The sequence below is a fragment of the Manacus vitellinus genome, unplaced genomic scaffold (genome assembly GCF_001715985.3).
Source record: "Manacus vitellinus isolate BGI_N305 unplaced genomic scaffold, ASM171598v3 scaffold_76_pilon, whole genome shotgun sequence".
NCBI lineage: Eukaryota > Metazoa > Chordata > Aves > Passeriformes > Pipridae > Manacus > Manacus vitellinus.
In genome coordinates this window covers 1,279,706-1,296,074 of record NW_021940796.1, presented here as the reverse complement: position 1 = coordinate 1,296,074, position 16,369 = coordinate 1,279,706, and the positions used below count along the sequence as shown (strand labels likewise).

The 16,369-nt window shown below is 44.5% G+C and overlaps 1 protein-coding gene across 2 annotated transcripts; it reads left to right on the top strand.

Moving 5' to 3' along the window:
* Positions 1 to 5,073: 5,073 nt before the first annotated feature.
* On the top strand, positions 5,074 to 15,169 carry VEZF1 (vascular endothelial zinc finger 1). Of its 2 annotated transcripts, XM_008929445.3 has the most exons (6): positions 5,078 to 5,794; positions 6,507 to 6,570; positions 7,562 to 7,745; positions 9,161 to 9,373; positions 11,463 to 11,507; positions 11,864 to 15,169. In XM_008929445.3, the coding sequence occupies exons 1-6, from the start codon at positions 5,400 to 5,402 to the stop codon at positions 12,289 to 12,291; spliced, it is 1,329 nt and encodes a 442-aa protein (XP_008927693.3). In that variant the 5' UTR covers positions 5,078 to 5,399; the 3' UTR covers positions 12,292 to 15,169. The 2 variants fall into 2 exon arrangements, with proteins under 2 accessions (XP_017940299.2, XP_008927693.3); XM_018084810.2 differs by lacking the exon at positions 11,463 to 11,507 and having other exon boundaries at positions 5,074 to 5,794.
* Positions 15,170 to 16,369: the final 1,200 nt, after the last annotated feature.

Sequence of the window (16,369 nt, the reverse complement as noted above, 5' to 3'; positions counted from 1 at the left end):
CCTCCTGCACTTTCTCCCTCCGCCGCCGCCCCGCAGCGCGCTCCCTTCCCGCTTCCCTCGCAAACCGTCTATTCGTAGTCGTGTTTTATTTTTTTTCCCCTCCCTCCAAAACGTGAAATCGCGCTTTTTTTTTTTTTTTTAAAATTTTATTATTTTTTTTGGTGTTTGTTTTTCTCTTCCACCCTCAACCCCCCCGCCCCAAAAGAAAAACAACAACAACAACAACAAAAAAAAACAACCCCAAGCTTCCACCGGGCTCTAACAAAACCCCGATGGAACAAACGCCGTGTCTGGGAGAATAAATTAATCCCTCTTTAAACAGCCTGACTCAGGGCCGGCTGACGAGGGAGCTTGTTTTCTTTTAAAATAGGACGCGAGCGGGCCGGATTTCTGTAAAAACTGGCGAAATCCTAACGGGAATGGGGAGGAATAGGGACGGTGGAGCGTGCAACCCCTCCCTTTGCCAACTGAGTCACAATTTTCCCCCTTTCTGTCGGCGAAAGACTGACTTAAAAACGCCGCTGTTTATGTAATTCCGAAGAAAATCCAGTGTACCAGAAAAAAAAAAAATCCGAAAAAAAAAATCCTCGCCTGGCTTTTGTGAGCCTCGCGAGCCCTTTCACGCTGGATTGTTTTCTCCTGCTCTTTTTGAGCTGGAAAACATAAAATGTGTGATTGCAGCAGCAGCAGCGGGGAAAAAAAAAAAAAAAAAAAAAGCCCAGCACATCACCTTTCTCAAGGTAAAATAATCCTCTTTGCACGTTCCCGGTGGCGGCCGCTCGCTTCCTCACTGTCCTCCTCGGAATTAAACCCAAACCCAACCCGTGACACGAGTTTGAAAACCTGAGTTGAATGAATAAATCCGCCAAGAGCGAGCACCATTCCTTTAGAGAGGAAAAATTCGTCCCTTGCAAGTACCAAGGGATGAGTCACTCGCTCGGGTTCTCTGCCTCCGAAAACACGCCGGGAATGTTCCGGGGAGCCGGTACCGGGAGCTGGGCGCTGGGTTTTCCGCCTTTTCGTGATGGATGCGGGTGATGCCATCGAGTTTGGCTGAGGTCTGGTGAATTATTTCTCACTCTAGTGGGCAGTTGTGATTCGCACGTAGGAAACTTCACGCTAGGAAGTTAATCTCCTTAGTTTAGGGCCATCTCCCTCCAAGCCGGGGCTGGTGTAGTGCCTTGCTGCCTCCCGGCTGAGCGCTTTCCAGGGGAAATTTTTCCTAGGCTGGCAGGACGGTATTGCAGCAGGCTCTGAGAAATGCCAAGTAATGCTTTCAAGTACGTGTCCAGCTTCTCGCTGCTCGTCCGTGTTTTTTGAAGGTGCTGAGTTTTGAAATAGTGATGTCACAGGCTGATTTAGGAGTCGCCTTTGCTGCTTTTAATTAAGGAGTCAGCAGTTCACTTTCCCAGCGTGCGACTCGGAAGCATCTTCATAAAACTGTGATGTGGAAATTTTCCTCTGATTTTTTTTCTTATTTTTTGCCCCAAATAATAAAGCTTTCAGACCTCATAATAAATGCTGAATATCGTTTCTGGAGTGATTTTGTTAAAAATCAGCGATTTGGGTTGCGAGCATCCCAAGGCACCCAGCTGAAAGCAGCATTAAGGTACTCCTGATGTGACTTTCTTCTTCCCATTCTCACAGCACACAGCAGCCAAGACCCAGCTGATTAGTTAAAATTAGTTAAAAAACGTGGATTTAAAAGCCTCTCCCCTGTGTCGGTTAAGTAACAAATGCAAGTGACTGAATATTCATGTTCATTCTTCCTGGGGGGAGTTTTAAGCCGAGTGTGTGTTCCAGCTAGGACAGGATTCCTAAGGGACAGTTAGATACCCGGGATATAAAGTTGTAATTTTTAGCCAAATGTTTTCAGAGGAGGTTTCGACGTCGTAATTTTAGTCCCGTAGCAATGGGCTGTGCGACTGTAAATCGCTCCTTCCAAATAAAGTTGTTTGATTGTTTTTAGGTGGCATTTTGATGAATTGTATCCCTTTCTAAAGGAACAATCATGCTACTGAATAAGCAGTTCTTGTTTGGATCTCCTTAGTCCCCGAAATGCTTATTTGGAAACCTACTTTTAGTATCTGGTCGGGAAGCGAAAGTTGTATCTGTTAATGTGAGGAGGACTCATCCATCAGATGGAGCGTTCAAGATATGACTCATCCTAATTTGTTGCTCTCACATTAAGGCTGGAGCACAAAAATATTTTAGCCTCTGGCATTGGAAGTTCACAATGCCACATCCTACACTCCGGGTCACGAATTGCAGGTTTTTTTTGTTTGCTGCCCCCTCTCCCCGTGAGGGAAGAAACTAGTGACAGAACGAGGGGGTTTTGCACGAGAGCCTGTCCCAGGCTGTCAAAATATCCCCAAAATGTTGACTTGACGTTAATTCTGGGTCAAGTAAAACTGTGGTCGGAGCCTGAATAGCAGCGCCCGCGAGAGGCGTGCAGCAGGTGCTGCTTCCCTTCTCCAACAGGGAGTTAAAAAAAAATGCTGCCTGATCCTTTTTTAAAAGGCTTTAAGGCAGGCAGCCCTTGGAAACTGAGGAACAGGGCTCGTGCCACGGGGGCTGCGGGCAGGACGGTGCTAATAACGCTGGCTCTCTGGGAACCAAGATAAGCAGACTTATGTAAGCAGCAGCTCCATAGCCTGTAGCCTTATGAATATACATTGTTTTATGTCCACTATCTCCATCGGGTCCGTAGGAATAAGTGCATCTTTACCTTGAAGTGCTGACGATTCTTTGAGGCTTAAAAATATCCATAAACTGCCTAAGTTTGAACCTTGTCCAAAGGATTTGGGCTCTCCATTATCCGATCTGTTAGCTCTGCCTTTGAAACTGTATCTCTGGAGCTATCATTAGGTGCTCTGCAGTGTCTTCTGGTGCAGTTTAACAACACTGTTTAATGCTCATTTAAAGTTGTAAAACATTTCACATTTTTTTGAAATTAAAATTGTATCCAAGTGCTTAACTTGCTCAGTACTGTGCTGTTGGTGTGTATCGTGCAGACTCTACTTTCATGCAATGTGGATGTCTCAGTGCCCTCTTAAAAACACGGAAGATAAATGGTTGAAAATCCACAATTGACACTGAAGTCAGGGAAAAGTTTAATGGAGCTGCTGGAGCTTGTGCCGTGCCCTGATTTAGCAGCGTCGCCTCCAGGAGAGTTCTGGATCCTGCTCTTCAGCAATCGTTCTGCAAAGCAGCCCCTGGGGCTGTTGTTTGAGGTGGCTGCTGTGGCCAGGCAGGTGTGATAATATCCAGCCTACCTGTTGCATCCTGACCTTGGGCACAGGCAGGATGGAAAATGCAGACACAGATGGACAGGCTGGCCTGGCTCCTAATGATTCCCACAAGTTTTGTCTCCTGTTACCATCCCAAATCCAGGCTTCATCCCGTGAACTGTTTTCCTGTCAAATAGGCTTGGAGTGTTAGGGAGCTCCTATTCCTCCCCACATAGGTTAGTGTTGGTATCCCCTGGTGCTTTTTATCCAAAGATCACCAGCATCACTCTCCTGAAAAGTGAGATTGGAGTGGTGAAGGGCTTGTGAGGGGCAGGAGCCACCCTGCAGCCAGGGAGAGGTGCTCTGGGGTGACCTACTGCGATCCAGAGAGGCAAAGCCTCCAGATCCAACTAGGAAAAGGTCCCAAAGTGAGCTGCTAGAAATACTGGCTTCTCCAAAGGACGTGTTGAAATGGATTCCTGTGGGGAGAGCATTAGCCTGAGTGCACTCCCTAGCACTGTCCATCCTCAGCTGATCTAAAAGTAGGCAGGTTGGGGTCACACGCCAGCACAGTGTTTGGTTCAGCTTTCGCAGCCTCGAGTCGTGCTATTTTGTAAGGGAAGCTGTAGGAAAGGAGTCCTGGAAGGCTGCAGTACTGATCTAATGGGAATGCAAGTTTCCCCAAACACAGCTTCAGGCCTGGCACGCTGCGCTAATAACGAGCCTGATTTAAAACTGGTCTGATGAGACCGAGGCACATCTTGAATACAGATGCGCTTAAACTGGCTTAAGGTGCTGGAGTGATTTATTTTAATGCTCCATTAGGCTGAATTGGTCTGTGTGGTTTCTAAACCACTTTAAAATTGTATCTGCCAGGGTTTTGTCCCAGTCTCACTGGATGAGTTTTAATAACAGTATCCACTGGTTTTCTGCCTTAGAATAACCAAGCATGGTGCAGCACAGCCGGTGGCGGCGCAGGCTGCAGCTCAGCTGAGCGGTGCTGGCCACGGTCCCCTCTCTGCCCCTTCCTTGTAGCTTCTCCCACTGATTCTGTAGTCCAAAGTCAGTTGGTATTGGCTGTTTTCAAACAGCTTTCAGAGTTTTTTTCCCAACACCCCCCCATGTGTGCTCTCCAGCATCTCTAGATGTCTCCCAGCGCGTATCGATTCGCTTCTCTTCCTAGCACAAAGTAGCTGCTGACGAAGAGAAAAAGGCCGTGTCGCTATTCTTGTTAGTTCCAGACACAGAGAGCACAGTGGTCAGTGGATAAATGCATCGGGAACCTGCTAAATATAGAGATGTGGCTTTAGACAGCTCCCGATTCCAGTTGCTTTGGTTTCAGTGCTGGCACACTGGTATGAACACGCTGTTTAAATAAGACGCCTTATCACATCCTGGCTCTCTGTGGCTGCAGTTCAATTTTCAGTGTGCACTAAGCTTGACTTAAAGGTGGGGCGTTATTTTGCAACTCCTGTCAGTACCTTCGTCAGCTCCAGAGACAGTCCCAAGGTGGCATCTGATACAATCATTAGCAAAATGAGTTATCTGTTATGTAAAGATCAAACGCTGTGTTAGTAAAAGATCTGACAAGCATCTCGTTGTCTTCCATAAAAAGTTGCCCTCCGGAAACTTAATAATTCTTTGGTTGTTGTGCTGTGTCCTACACTTACCACAGGATCTGCACAGCGAGTGCATTTACAGTGCGAGCGGTTTATCTTGTCCAAAACCAGAATTATGTAACCTTCCCCTGTTGTTCCTTCCACGGCTTTTGGTCTAGAATATGCTTTCCTGTTGTTTTGTAAATGTACTCACCGTGTTAAAGGGAGCACCCATCCAGAGAATTTAAGTGTGAATGTTTGGTTTTAGGCACACGAAGCCTCCCATCACCAACAGCAGGCAGCACAGAACAGTTTGTTGCCTCTCCTGAGCTCTGCTGTTGAGCCGCCCGATCAGAAGCCGATTCTGCCCTTACCAATAACGCAGAAACCTCAGCCTGCACCAGAAACATTAAAGGATGCTATTGTTGGGATTAAAAAGGAAAAACCTAAAACCTCCTTTGTGTGCACTTACTGCAGCAAAGCTTTCAGGGACAGCTACCATTTGAGGCGTCACGAGTCCTGCCACACAGGGATAAAGTTAGTGTCACGGCCAAAGAAAACTCCCACCACAATGGTGCCCCTTATCTCGACCATCGCTGGTGACAACAGCCGGAGTTCACTGGTTTCGACTATCGCAGGCATCCTGTCCACTGTCACTACGTCTTCCTCTGCCACCAACCCCAGCAGCAGCGCCGGCGCCACGGCCATGGCAGTGACGCAGACGGTGAAGAAGCCCAGCAAGCCCGTGAAGAAGAACCACGCCTGCGAGATGTGCGGAAAGGCCTTCAGGGACGTCTACCACCTCAACCGGCACAAGCTGTCCCACTCCGACGAAAAACCCTTCGAATGTCCCATTTGCAATCAGCGCTTCAAGAGAAAGGATCGCATGACCTACCACGTGAGGTCTCACGAGGGGGGCATCACGAAACCCTACACCTGTGGTGTTTGTGGAAAAGGCTTCTCGAGGTACCGTGTAGCAAATCCCAGGCGCGCTCCGCTGTTGGCTCTTCATACGCAGGAAGGGTTAAGCTGGCAGAGCGAGGGGCTGGGAGAACCAGGCCTTTGAGGAGATTGGTGAGGGGATAAGGAACCTTGTCTGCCTCCAGGGTGGGGGTCTCCATCTGAGCGAGGTTAGCAGTGGCCAAAAGCAGTCACTTTTGTAGGAGAGTGGTTGGAAATGGCCTCACGACGTCATCCAGGTCCTGTAGGACACATGTCTGTGTCACGGGGGTGGGCACAGAGCCCCTTTACCAGCCTTTGCCACAGTCTGTGACCGAATGGGGCAGGGCAGGTAAACTGTCACCTGGTCTTGTAGCAGGGCTGAGGGCACTGACAGAGCTCTGGGGGGAGCTTGCATTGCTGCTAGCTGTGTCTGTACCTGTGCTTGCAGCAGAGAAAACATCAACCTTTACAGCTGCTGCGCTCTCACCTTTACACAAGGTGTGACCAAATGTACCATTTTGGGGTGTGTAAGGAGAACAGGGTCAAGGATTAAGCTGCAAACTGGGTCCCAGAGTAACTGTGAGGAGCTCTGGGTGACAGCCACTGGTAGGTGAGGGGAAAGTATTTATTCTGGGGGCTGCAGGGGGTCTCCAGCAGTGTCAGCCCACTTGCCAAGGTGTCCTTACTGTGTGTTTGTAACAGTGCATTTTCTCTCCTGTTGCTCTCTTTTTTGCAGGCCTGATCATTTAAGCTGTCACGTTAAACACGTTCACTCAACAGAGAGACCCTTCAAATGCCAAGTAAGGGCTAAAATGATTTATTAAGAACAATACCTTATTGTATCAGTACAATCTCAGGTGAATCTTTCCAGAGCTGTATTTGCTCCCAGACTTTCCTTTGATAAGCAAGTATAGGAGTAAAGCCACATCCGCCCGCATAACACAGTGCTGGAGTTCTGGTGGAAGTTTAAAAAGATGCCGTGGCTGCTTTTTTAGGAAGATTAGAGGCTTTTTGCTGTCTTGGAGAACAGCATAGTTGCTCTGTTTTACCATATGCTTAACTTAGTAGTAGGGTTGTAACAGCATCCTCAGCTCAGTGCTGATTTGTGGAGTAATGTGTGCAGTGTGTTTCTCAGCATGTTAAAATCAAATGTCTCTCAGTACATCTATTTAAAATGGATGGGAATGCTTGATTCTGGATCCGTTATTTTGCTGGAAGGGGAAGGCAAGTTGTCGTAAGTTGATGACTGAGTCTAAGAGAAATAATTAAATTGCCCTTGAACAATTAACTGTTTTGCTTGGAATATCCATGCTTATTCCAACCTCTGTTTTACTGACTCATCTTATTAAATAAAAGGCTTGGGTAAAAAGAATAGCATTAGGAAGAGGTTTTATTTCCTTGTTCTGGATGGGAACAGACGTAATTGAGCAATTCAAGAGATCAAGTTCATATTTGTACAGTAAAATTATATCAAAAAACAACTTTGCCTGCTCCAGGCTTTTTTATAAGCTCCCTCTTGCTTTGGAGGGTAAGGCAACCTGCTATTTTAAGAAATTTCAAGTAGTATTGAGTATGATTTTTGTCCTGATTGTCTCAGAAACGAATACCACTCTCAATCTCTGTTTAGTAGCTTGATTTTGGTTTCTCTATAAATACAGGTAAAACTTAATGTTGTCAGTACATTTAGGATACTGTTAGGACCTGCAAGGTAAAAAGGGCTCTCAGTGGGCCTTAACTGCTGCTGTAATGCTGCTGTCTGCTCCTCAAGTGTACCTGTTGTCCTCCATCTAGACGTGCACTGCTGCCTTTGCCACCAAAGACAGACTGCGGACACACATGGTGCGCCATGAAGGAAAGGTATCGTGTAATATCTGTGGTAAACTTCTGAGTGCAGCATATATCACCAGCCACTTAAAGACACACGGGCAGAGCCAAAGTATCAACTGTAATACCTGTAAACAAGGCATCAATAAAAGTAGGTGAACGTTTTACAAACATTTCTAATAACAGTGTGCGTGCGAAGGGAATTGCCTTTGATGACGTTAAAATGCAAGGAACCCATCAGTCTGGGTGGTCACACCTCTCAAAAGTAGATATTTAGTAACAGAATCTGCTTCAGCTCAAGAATTGGCATGTGGGGAACTGGTTGGCTGCTAGACTGTGCTCTTGTCCCTTAGGAATGCCCTGCAGTTTGTGAGAGTGCCCAGGTTTTCTCACCTTCTAATTACAGTGCTTCCTCAACTATGCAGGCCTAGAAGTCCAACAGATAATTTGGAGATTTTAGGCTATTTAAGAACTGCTAAAATCTGCCAGGTTTCAGGTTTAAAGCATCACCTAAAGCTCATCAAAATTAGGAGAAAGATTTCTGTGCTTTCCCTGAGCTTTGACCCCAAGGCTTAATGTTTCCTCCCTCTGGCAGTAGCTGACAAGAAGAGGATTTAAATCCAGCCCTGATGTGTTTTGGGCATTAATGGCATCTGACTGGTGTTGTGCAGGAGGTCAGATGAGATGTTTGTAGTAGTTCTTTCTGGTCTTAACCTCTGTGGAGATGCTGCAGCCTGGACCTGGGAGTGCCTAGCAAACAAATGAAGACTTGACTTTCAAATACCTGTAACTTAAGTTAACCCACAGGGTTAGTGATATAAAATGGGTTTTCAGAGGAACAAGAGGAAGAAGTAAAGCATGTCTTTGACTTCGTCCTAAAGCCTTTTAAACTGTATTGATTTACAGCATCTTTGCTGTTCCTGTTACTCCTGGATAATTTGAAGGTACTGGGAATGTCTGAAATGCCTGATTGTTGAGCTTAGTAGGAAATTTGGATGGGAAGTATTTTTTAAGGTATAGGGTTACAGCTCTGGCTTCCCAAGCCAGTATGGTGGTGCTAAGCCAGTTCACATGAGGCATTTAGAGCAGTTGTTAGAGGTGGGAATGATGAGCTGTACTGTGGCCAGGGAGTAGTGACAGGCTGTTCTGTGATGTAAAGGTAAACTGAAAGTTTTAAGTCATACTTGCAATAAAAAGTAAAAAGGTTTTTAATTTTTTTTTTGAGCTGGAGCTGAGGTTTAGAAAAAATGGAATCAGCTTGAGTTCTAGAGGCTCACTGGAGTCTTTGATTTCATTCTTCCTAAATACAAACTAAATCATCAGAAAGGAAGTCAATTTTTGGCAGTTAAAGCAGATGTTCTTGACTTATATTCTGGTTTTTAGGTCTTGGAAAAGTAGTTTTATAAAGCACAGAATTAATTATATGGTTTTAAATATCTCTGTGATTTTTTGCTCTTGGAATCCTGTGAGATTCCACATGCTCTTTATGGAAGTTGCCTTTGTGATCTCAGCAGAAAACAGAGTAACTTTTCAAGGTGAATTTGTGTTCTTACTTAATTGGCATAGCATGCATGAGTGAAGAGACCAGCAACCAGAAACAGCAACAGCAGCAGCAACAACAGCAACAACAACAGCAGCAGCAGCAGCAGCAGCAACAACAGCAACAACAGCAGCAGCAGCAGCAACAGCAGCAACAGCAGCAACACGTAACAAGTTGGCCTGGAAAGCAGGTAGAGACCCTGAGATTGTGGGAAGAGGCCGTCAAAGCGAGGAAGAAAGGTAAACCAAACCAATATTGATGGGTTTAGGTCTGTGAGGCAGTGCAGTTTGCAGTTCTGTAGGGAGGTCAAGGTGTCAGGAAGGATGTTTTACAGGACAGTTGCATTCCCCGTGTTAGAAGTCACAGCTCAGGACTAGCAGGAGGAAGCAGGCCCAGGATTAGGCTGTTACATGAACTCCTCTTTGCTTGCTCTCTTTGGTCTCTGTGTCTATAGCAGCCATCAGTTACAAAGGGAGGCTTGTGTCTGCTCCAGGGCAGGAGTGTGGGCTTTGACTTGCATGTGGCTTTGAGCTGTGTTTGTGCATATTTACCCTTGTTCACTTGTGTATATATATATATATATGTGTATATACACACCTCCCTCTGTCTTTGCGTCACCAGTTTGCATGTGTGTACTTTCTGTTCCTGTTCATCTTCTCTCTCCCAATTTATTCCATCTACTTTATCATCATTAACTCTCCTGGACTTTTTCTAGACCTCAGAGAACTTACTCTTCTCCCTCTGTTGCTTTTTTTTTCATTACAAAATGAACTAATCAGTGATCCTGTGCTGGATCACACCTTACCTGTGCTGCCATAATCAAAGAGAAATTGCTTCCTGTTGTTGGCCACTGTGTCAGTTTGTAAAGAACAAATTGCTTCAGTGTAGCGTTTTTCCGATATAGTAGTTTAAACTCTCCCATTACTGCTGCTTATTTGTTTCACAACAGTTTGATTTCTAATGCCTGTCATGTGACTCTTGTGGATTACATGTTTTAGAAGCTCTTAGTGACCGTTTACTGTTTTTCACTGGCTGTTTTTAGGAATGTTTTTGACTCACCTTATTTTTTTCTTTTCTCCTAACCTTCCTTTCAGTTTCTTCAATCTGTTTTTCTTTTCTAGGTCTTGTTTGTGTTTTAGGCTGCTTGCTCCTTTCGCCTTGTTATGCCAATAATTGAATTCTAGACAGTATAGAAACAGCTTATTCATGTTAAGATGTACTGATAACAGAAACATAAATATCATCAGGCCACTAAGCAGATAAAGCAAATGGGTGTTGGATTTAGAAAATCTCTTGAGAATTATTTTCCTGCTTGTTTCTTCCTATGTCTTGTTCCTTTTTCCCTTCGTTGCTTATTGAGATTATTGAATGTGCTTTAACAGAAGTGGTTTGGGGCAGGATGGGGGGTGAGGGAGGTGGGTGGGTAGGAGTGGTGTCAGACTGATGTTGTTAGCTTTGTTTAACTGGGGAAGGGGCATGGGTGGGATGTGTCTTTGGGTGTGACTGTGCTTGAAGGTGAAGTTAGACCAGTCAGTGCCATGCCTGAGCTGCTCTTTCCTTGCTGGTTCTCCTGTGCTGGTGCCACTTGTGGTCGCTTTGCAACACTAGATGGGATTTTTTTAGTCTAATACAATTTATTTTCACAATTTTTATTTTATTTTTTTTTTACTCTTTCCCTTCCTTTCCACCCCTCCTAGCTATGGACTTTGAAGAACCAACAGTAACCCTTGAATGGGGCTAATGTTGCTTTCAAAGTTACATTTGTATTGCCCGAGTGGCAAAGCGGACTCTTTGCTCCTGTTTTACCTCTGACACGTGGGTGTAACTGAGCTTGGGGTCCTGCCCTACAAATGTGGAATAAGACACGACTTAGCCATGCTGTAACGCTGATGTAGAACACGATTTTCCCTGGTTTCTTTAGTAGTCAGCCCTCCCCTTTCCCCTCCTCCTGTTTTTGGAGCCTCCTGGTGTGGGTAGCCGGCAGGTGGTGCTGATGGATGTGTAGAGAGCCCTCCTTCCCCCCTCGCCAGCCCTGCTCCCCAGTGCCCAGCCCTGCTCCCCAGCCCCTGCCCGCTGCCCTCCTGGCTCTCCCTTGCTCAGCACTTCATTCCTGCTTGCTGCTAAACCACCCCAAAAAACCCCAAACGAATGTGGAAGCTGAGGAGCTGAAGGGGGTTGAAGGATGTACTGCTGGGGTAGGCTTGGAGTAGAGGTACTGTGAGCAGCGGAGCAATTAAGTAGCAGTAATTAAGACTGAAATAAGCAGGTAAATATTGAAACGAGCTTTGCTTATCAGTCCCTAATAATGACTTTTTAAAACCTTCACAGAATGTCAGTTCACCTTTGAGAAGGCTATAGAGTACGTACCATTCGGTATGTACACTCTCTCCTCTATTTCTAATGTTCCTCTTGGGAGGATTTTTTTGATTGTACGATACTGTTTTTATGAACATGGAAACCCTCTTGCTAAGACAACCTCACTTGAATTCTCAGGGAAAAAAAAAAAATTGAATTGAAATGACCTGCATGAGAGTTTGTATTTCCTGTAGGCTATAGAATGTTAACAGTTTTAACTTACTAATAATTCCTAAAGAAAATTATTCCGGAATTTGTACCTGTTCTTGTTTGGTTTTTGGGTTTTTTTGTTTTGTTTTGTTTTGTTTAAATCTTGTCCATGGGTTTTTTTTATGTGTTAAAAACTTTTTGTCTTTTTTATGTCTCATTTTTAGAAGCTGCTAACTTGTGCCAAACCTCCACTGCTGCTACTACGCCTGTGACTCTTACTACTCCATTCAATATAACGTCCTCTGTGGCTTCTGGGACTATCACAAACCCAGTCACAGTGGCAGCTGCAATGAGCATGAGAAGTCCAGTAAATGTATCAAGTGCAGTTAATATATCCAGTCCGATGAACTTAGGGCATCCTGTAACTATAACCAGTCCTCTGTCCATGACCTCGCCCCTCACGCTCACCACCCCGGTGAACCTGCCCACCCCGGTCACGGCTCCAGTGAACATAGCGCACCCCGTCACCATCACGTCCCCCATGAACCTGCCCACGCCCATGACGCTGGCTGGCCCCCTCAACATAGCCATGAGACCAGTGGAGAGCATGCCTTTCCTGCCCCAGGCCTTGCCCACCTCTCCTCCCTGGTAAACAAGTTCTAAACAGTATTAAAAAGGATTAAAATGGAATCCTTACCAGCAGTTCTTTTTTGGGTTTTGTTTGGTTGGGTTTTTTTTTTCTTTTTTCTTTTTTTTCTTTTATTTTGGTTTTTGTTTTGTTTTGTTCTGTTGGGTTTTTTGTTTTGTTTTGTTTTAGTTCATAATAAATTCAGGCTAAGACACTGGGGCAACACCATCAGAGACCACAGTAGCATCTTCCCCTTGATTTGGCTCACATGGTTCAGGCTTGAGTTTCACTGGAGCACTTCATTTAAAGTAAGTTTTACCTTGTAGCTGACTGATGCTGAATTAGAGCAGATACTTATTTGCCAGAGTTTTTAAAGTAAAAAAAAAAAAACAAAAAAAAACCAACAAAAAAAAAAGGTAATCAAAAAAACAGTTTTATGTTTTATCCCCTCAAATTATAACTTAGAAAATTATTTTAATCTAAACACTAGCAAAGACCCCTCTGTATCTGTGACAGGGTGGATGGCTCATTTTAACCTGCCAGGCAAGTCCACTGTTTCTGAGCTAGTGTAGAACCTTTGTCTGTGTTGATGTTTTTTTTTTTTTAATGAGTAAATGCATTACAATGTTGTCATTTAAAAAAAAATGCATTTTTGGAGAAAATATGCATTTTACCTTTGGGAATATGATAATTTCAGGCAGCATTCCCTATGGGAAAGGTGATACCAGCTCTGATATGCAAAGCATATGATAACTTATCATTCTAACTTCAACATATAATAGGGATTGTGACCTGATATTTGGAGATGTAAATATTACCCAACATATTACCCTAAGGGAATAGAGCATTGTAGTCAACATTTTTTTTAAAAAAACTGTTATTGTTTGGTGAGAAACAGCCATGGCTGACAGAAGAGGAGTCGAAATGTATGTAAACATGGTCTCTGAACAGTCAGACCCCCATGGGACTCTTATCTAGGAGCAAAAGGAGTGCTTGGAAACTTAAGAAATATTGCTTTAAGCTGGAAGATTCTGGAGGCCCTGGGTGTGATTTTTATGCCCTCTGCCTCCCAATCAGAGCCTGCTGGTGTTCCAGCAGGGGACAGACGTGTTAGTTGTTCACTAGAAGTTTTGTCTTATATTAAATTGTATACAGTTTTTATTCTAACCACTAACTAGGTAGGATGCCCCTCCAGGACAAGCAGAGAGCGTCTTTTAATTTCTCCCCTATTTCTTAATCAAGTGTTGTGCAAATCTGTTCAACTTTGTAAATATTTGCAAACATCATCATTTTTACGTTATTCTTCTATTGTGTTAACACATTTCTACGAATTTGTGGGAGTTCTGGGGTGCTGAGCTGTCCAGCCCAGAACTGCTCCATAAATGGTCACACATGTTTAAGCTACATGTGCTTTTTATTTCTTAACCTGTTTATCTGTACATAAAGTAGAAAGCAAAAATCTAGGGAAACAGATATACTTTTTAGACTATCATGTCACATATTCACATTTTTAAAACTTTGTTTAAAAAAACAAACAAACAAACCACCCTAAACCCAAGACTCTACATGAAACAAAAAAAAAAAAAAAAAGAGGAAAAAAAAAAAGAAATTACAGTTGAGATGTTTTTATCTTAATGAATTTGAGAGCTCTGGAGATTAGCGTGTGCATTTTCACAGAGTCATAGCAGGACTGACCAGTCACACTGGACTGCTTCCGTTCCTCCCCGGCCGTGTCCGTGCGAGCAGTGATTGCCAGGCTGCTGGCTCAGGTGACAGGTATCTGTATCCTTATGTGAAACTGTTCTAGGGGCTTGGACTACATAGTAAAACAAAAACAGACAAAAAAAAAATAATAGAGCTTAGTGTAAAATAATTTTATAAATGATCTTTTGTACTTTAGGACATCAAATTGTACAACTTTTGTATATATAAAAGCTTAGGAACTTTCTGTTTAGCAGAAAGGAAACACATTCCTACACTTTTAATGTATATGTTTGTTATAATGTCCATGTAAACATATGCCCTATGTTTGTGCCTTTTAATTAGTTTGTCTCAATAAACAAAAATGTAGAGAAGAATATGTAGCTATGACTTTGTTACCACTGTTCTTACTCCAGCTGTGTAGAGGTCTGTGTTTTTGCACTGTGTGGAGCTCGGCGGGCGGGGAGCGGCACGGCCGGCCCGCAGCCCCAGGCGCATGCACCCCAACCTCCCTCCCCACAGCCCCCCTGCATGTTGGGACCTGTAGATTGTGAGCCATCTCTGGGACCCGTGGCCACGACACCGCCTTGCACCAGTTTTCCAAAGTAGGTGTAGCCTTCCGGGTCTGGGTAACCACAGAGGTGACCCTTAGGTGAAGTTTGGGTGTCCCTGAGCTTAAAAAAAAAAAAAGGAAAAAAAAAGAACAAAAGCATTAAAAGCCAATATGAAAATGTGTACTAGAAGTGGTTATCTATGAATTACTTACAATAAACAGGTGTGAGACTTAATTGTATGTTGTCAATTACTGCAGTATTGACAGTGGGTCCCTCGCACAGCCTGGCTGCTGTTATTTTTATCCCAGCAGTGTAGCAGTAGAATAAACACATTAAACACCGGCAAGGAAATTTTTCACTGTGACAGAGGCTTCCCAAACCACTAACCATGGTGCTCTTAGCGTGGCATAGGAAAAGGGCTGTTTCCTTTTTATTTTATGTTGGTTCTGCTCGACTGTACCTGGTTTATGTCCACAAAGCTGCATTAGCTAATTGTCGACCTGTTTCATTTGTACTTGGGTAAACATTTGCTTTGTGCCGTGTATTAATGGGTCCGAGGTGTCCTCAGCTGTCTCGGTGCGGACATTGACTGCGCTCTGTAATGCCGTCCTACCAAATACATTAAGCTGTTTTTCTGACAAACAAAAGCTACCTGGTCAAGCAGTTTATCCGACGTGCATGCTCCCTGCTAATCCATGTCCGTCCCCGTGCGGCGGGGCCGGAGCTGTCACGGCCGGTGATCCGTGCGGCACCTCGCGCTAAGGCTCTAGGAAAATGGTGGCTGTGAAGAACAGATGCTCCTGTTACACCGAGTTAGTTTCTATGCAGCTGATGTGCTTAGCCTAGTTTATTTCATGGAAACTTTTAAGCTGGATCGAGTCCAACATCCAGGGAAGCCTATTGCTGCCGTTGGTTCGAGTGGGGTTTATATCGAGCCCATTCAGGTCTCCGATTGCAAGGAGTTCAATAGGGGGTTTATTTTTTTCCTTCTGAAGTTTCCGTAAGCATTCAGCGTGAGGTGAATGGCTTAGCACCGACTGAGAGTTTTAAAAGTTGAATTTTGCCTTGGATTTGTGCCGTGGACAGTCAGAGCAGTCAGATGAACGGCACAGAGGGGCGTCCTCCGCGCGAGGAGAGCCGCGGGTGCCGGCTCTGGAAGCGGCCACGGGGACGTAAGTATTCCAGCCCAGCCACCCACACTGCCAGGAGTGGGGTAAATGGTATAAATGGGCAGTTTTTCTCTTTATTTGGAACACCCCACCACTTCCAGAGGGTGTTTGGGGTGAGGAGAAATCCGGGATTCCACCTTTTATTGAAGAGTTACACCTGAGTGTTGTAAATTGGGAAGATTCTGTTCAGTCAAGATGGATCAGAGAGAAACACATTTTATTCTCAGCATAAGACTTTAATTCTATTTGCCCTTGTTCACAATAAAACATTTTTTTCCTCCCTCTTAAAACAACTTTTTCTTTAGAGAGGCGGAAGAAAGAAGTATTTAACGTGTTTGCATTTGTCCACGAGAGGTTTAAAGAAAACCACCCAGACCCCAGTAAGCTGCTGAGCTGCAGCAATCCCAGGTTACATAAAGGGGCCGGGGCTGCTGAGGATTAGCTGGGGCATTCTGGGTGCTGATAAGCCTCCAAGTTCTGCTTGCTCTTCCCTCACTTTTATTTTAGAAACAGCCACTCAGAGCTGTATCCTGAAAACCACCTGGGGTTCATTTTCAAGGCTGAGAGGGTTAGATTCCCACCAAAGAGAGAAGGAGGGAAAACTGGGATTTGAGGAATGCTCAGGTTTTTGAAGCATCCAGCACTGTGGTGTTTTTTATCTCAGAGTCCCCGTGTGGG

Coding starts and splice junctions, on each gene's coding strand:
- VEZF1 (XM_008929445.3), top strand. CDS start 5,400: ATGGTGCCCCTTATCTCGACCATCGCTGGTGACAACAGCCGGAGTTCA. Junction 5,795..6,506: donor TGTGGAAAAGGCTTCTCGAG/GTACCGTGTAGC, acceptor TCTTTTTTGCAG/GCCTGATCATTTAAGCTGTC. Junction 7,746..9,160: donor TAAACAAGGCATCAATAAAA/GTAGGTGAACGT, acceptor TAATTGGCATAG/CATGCATGAGTGAAGAGACC.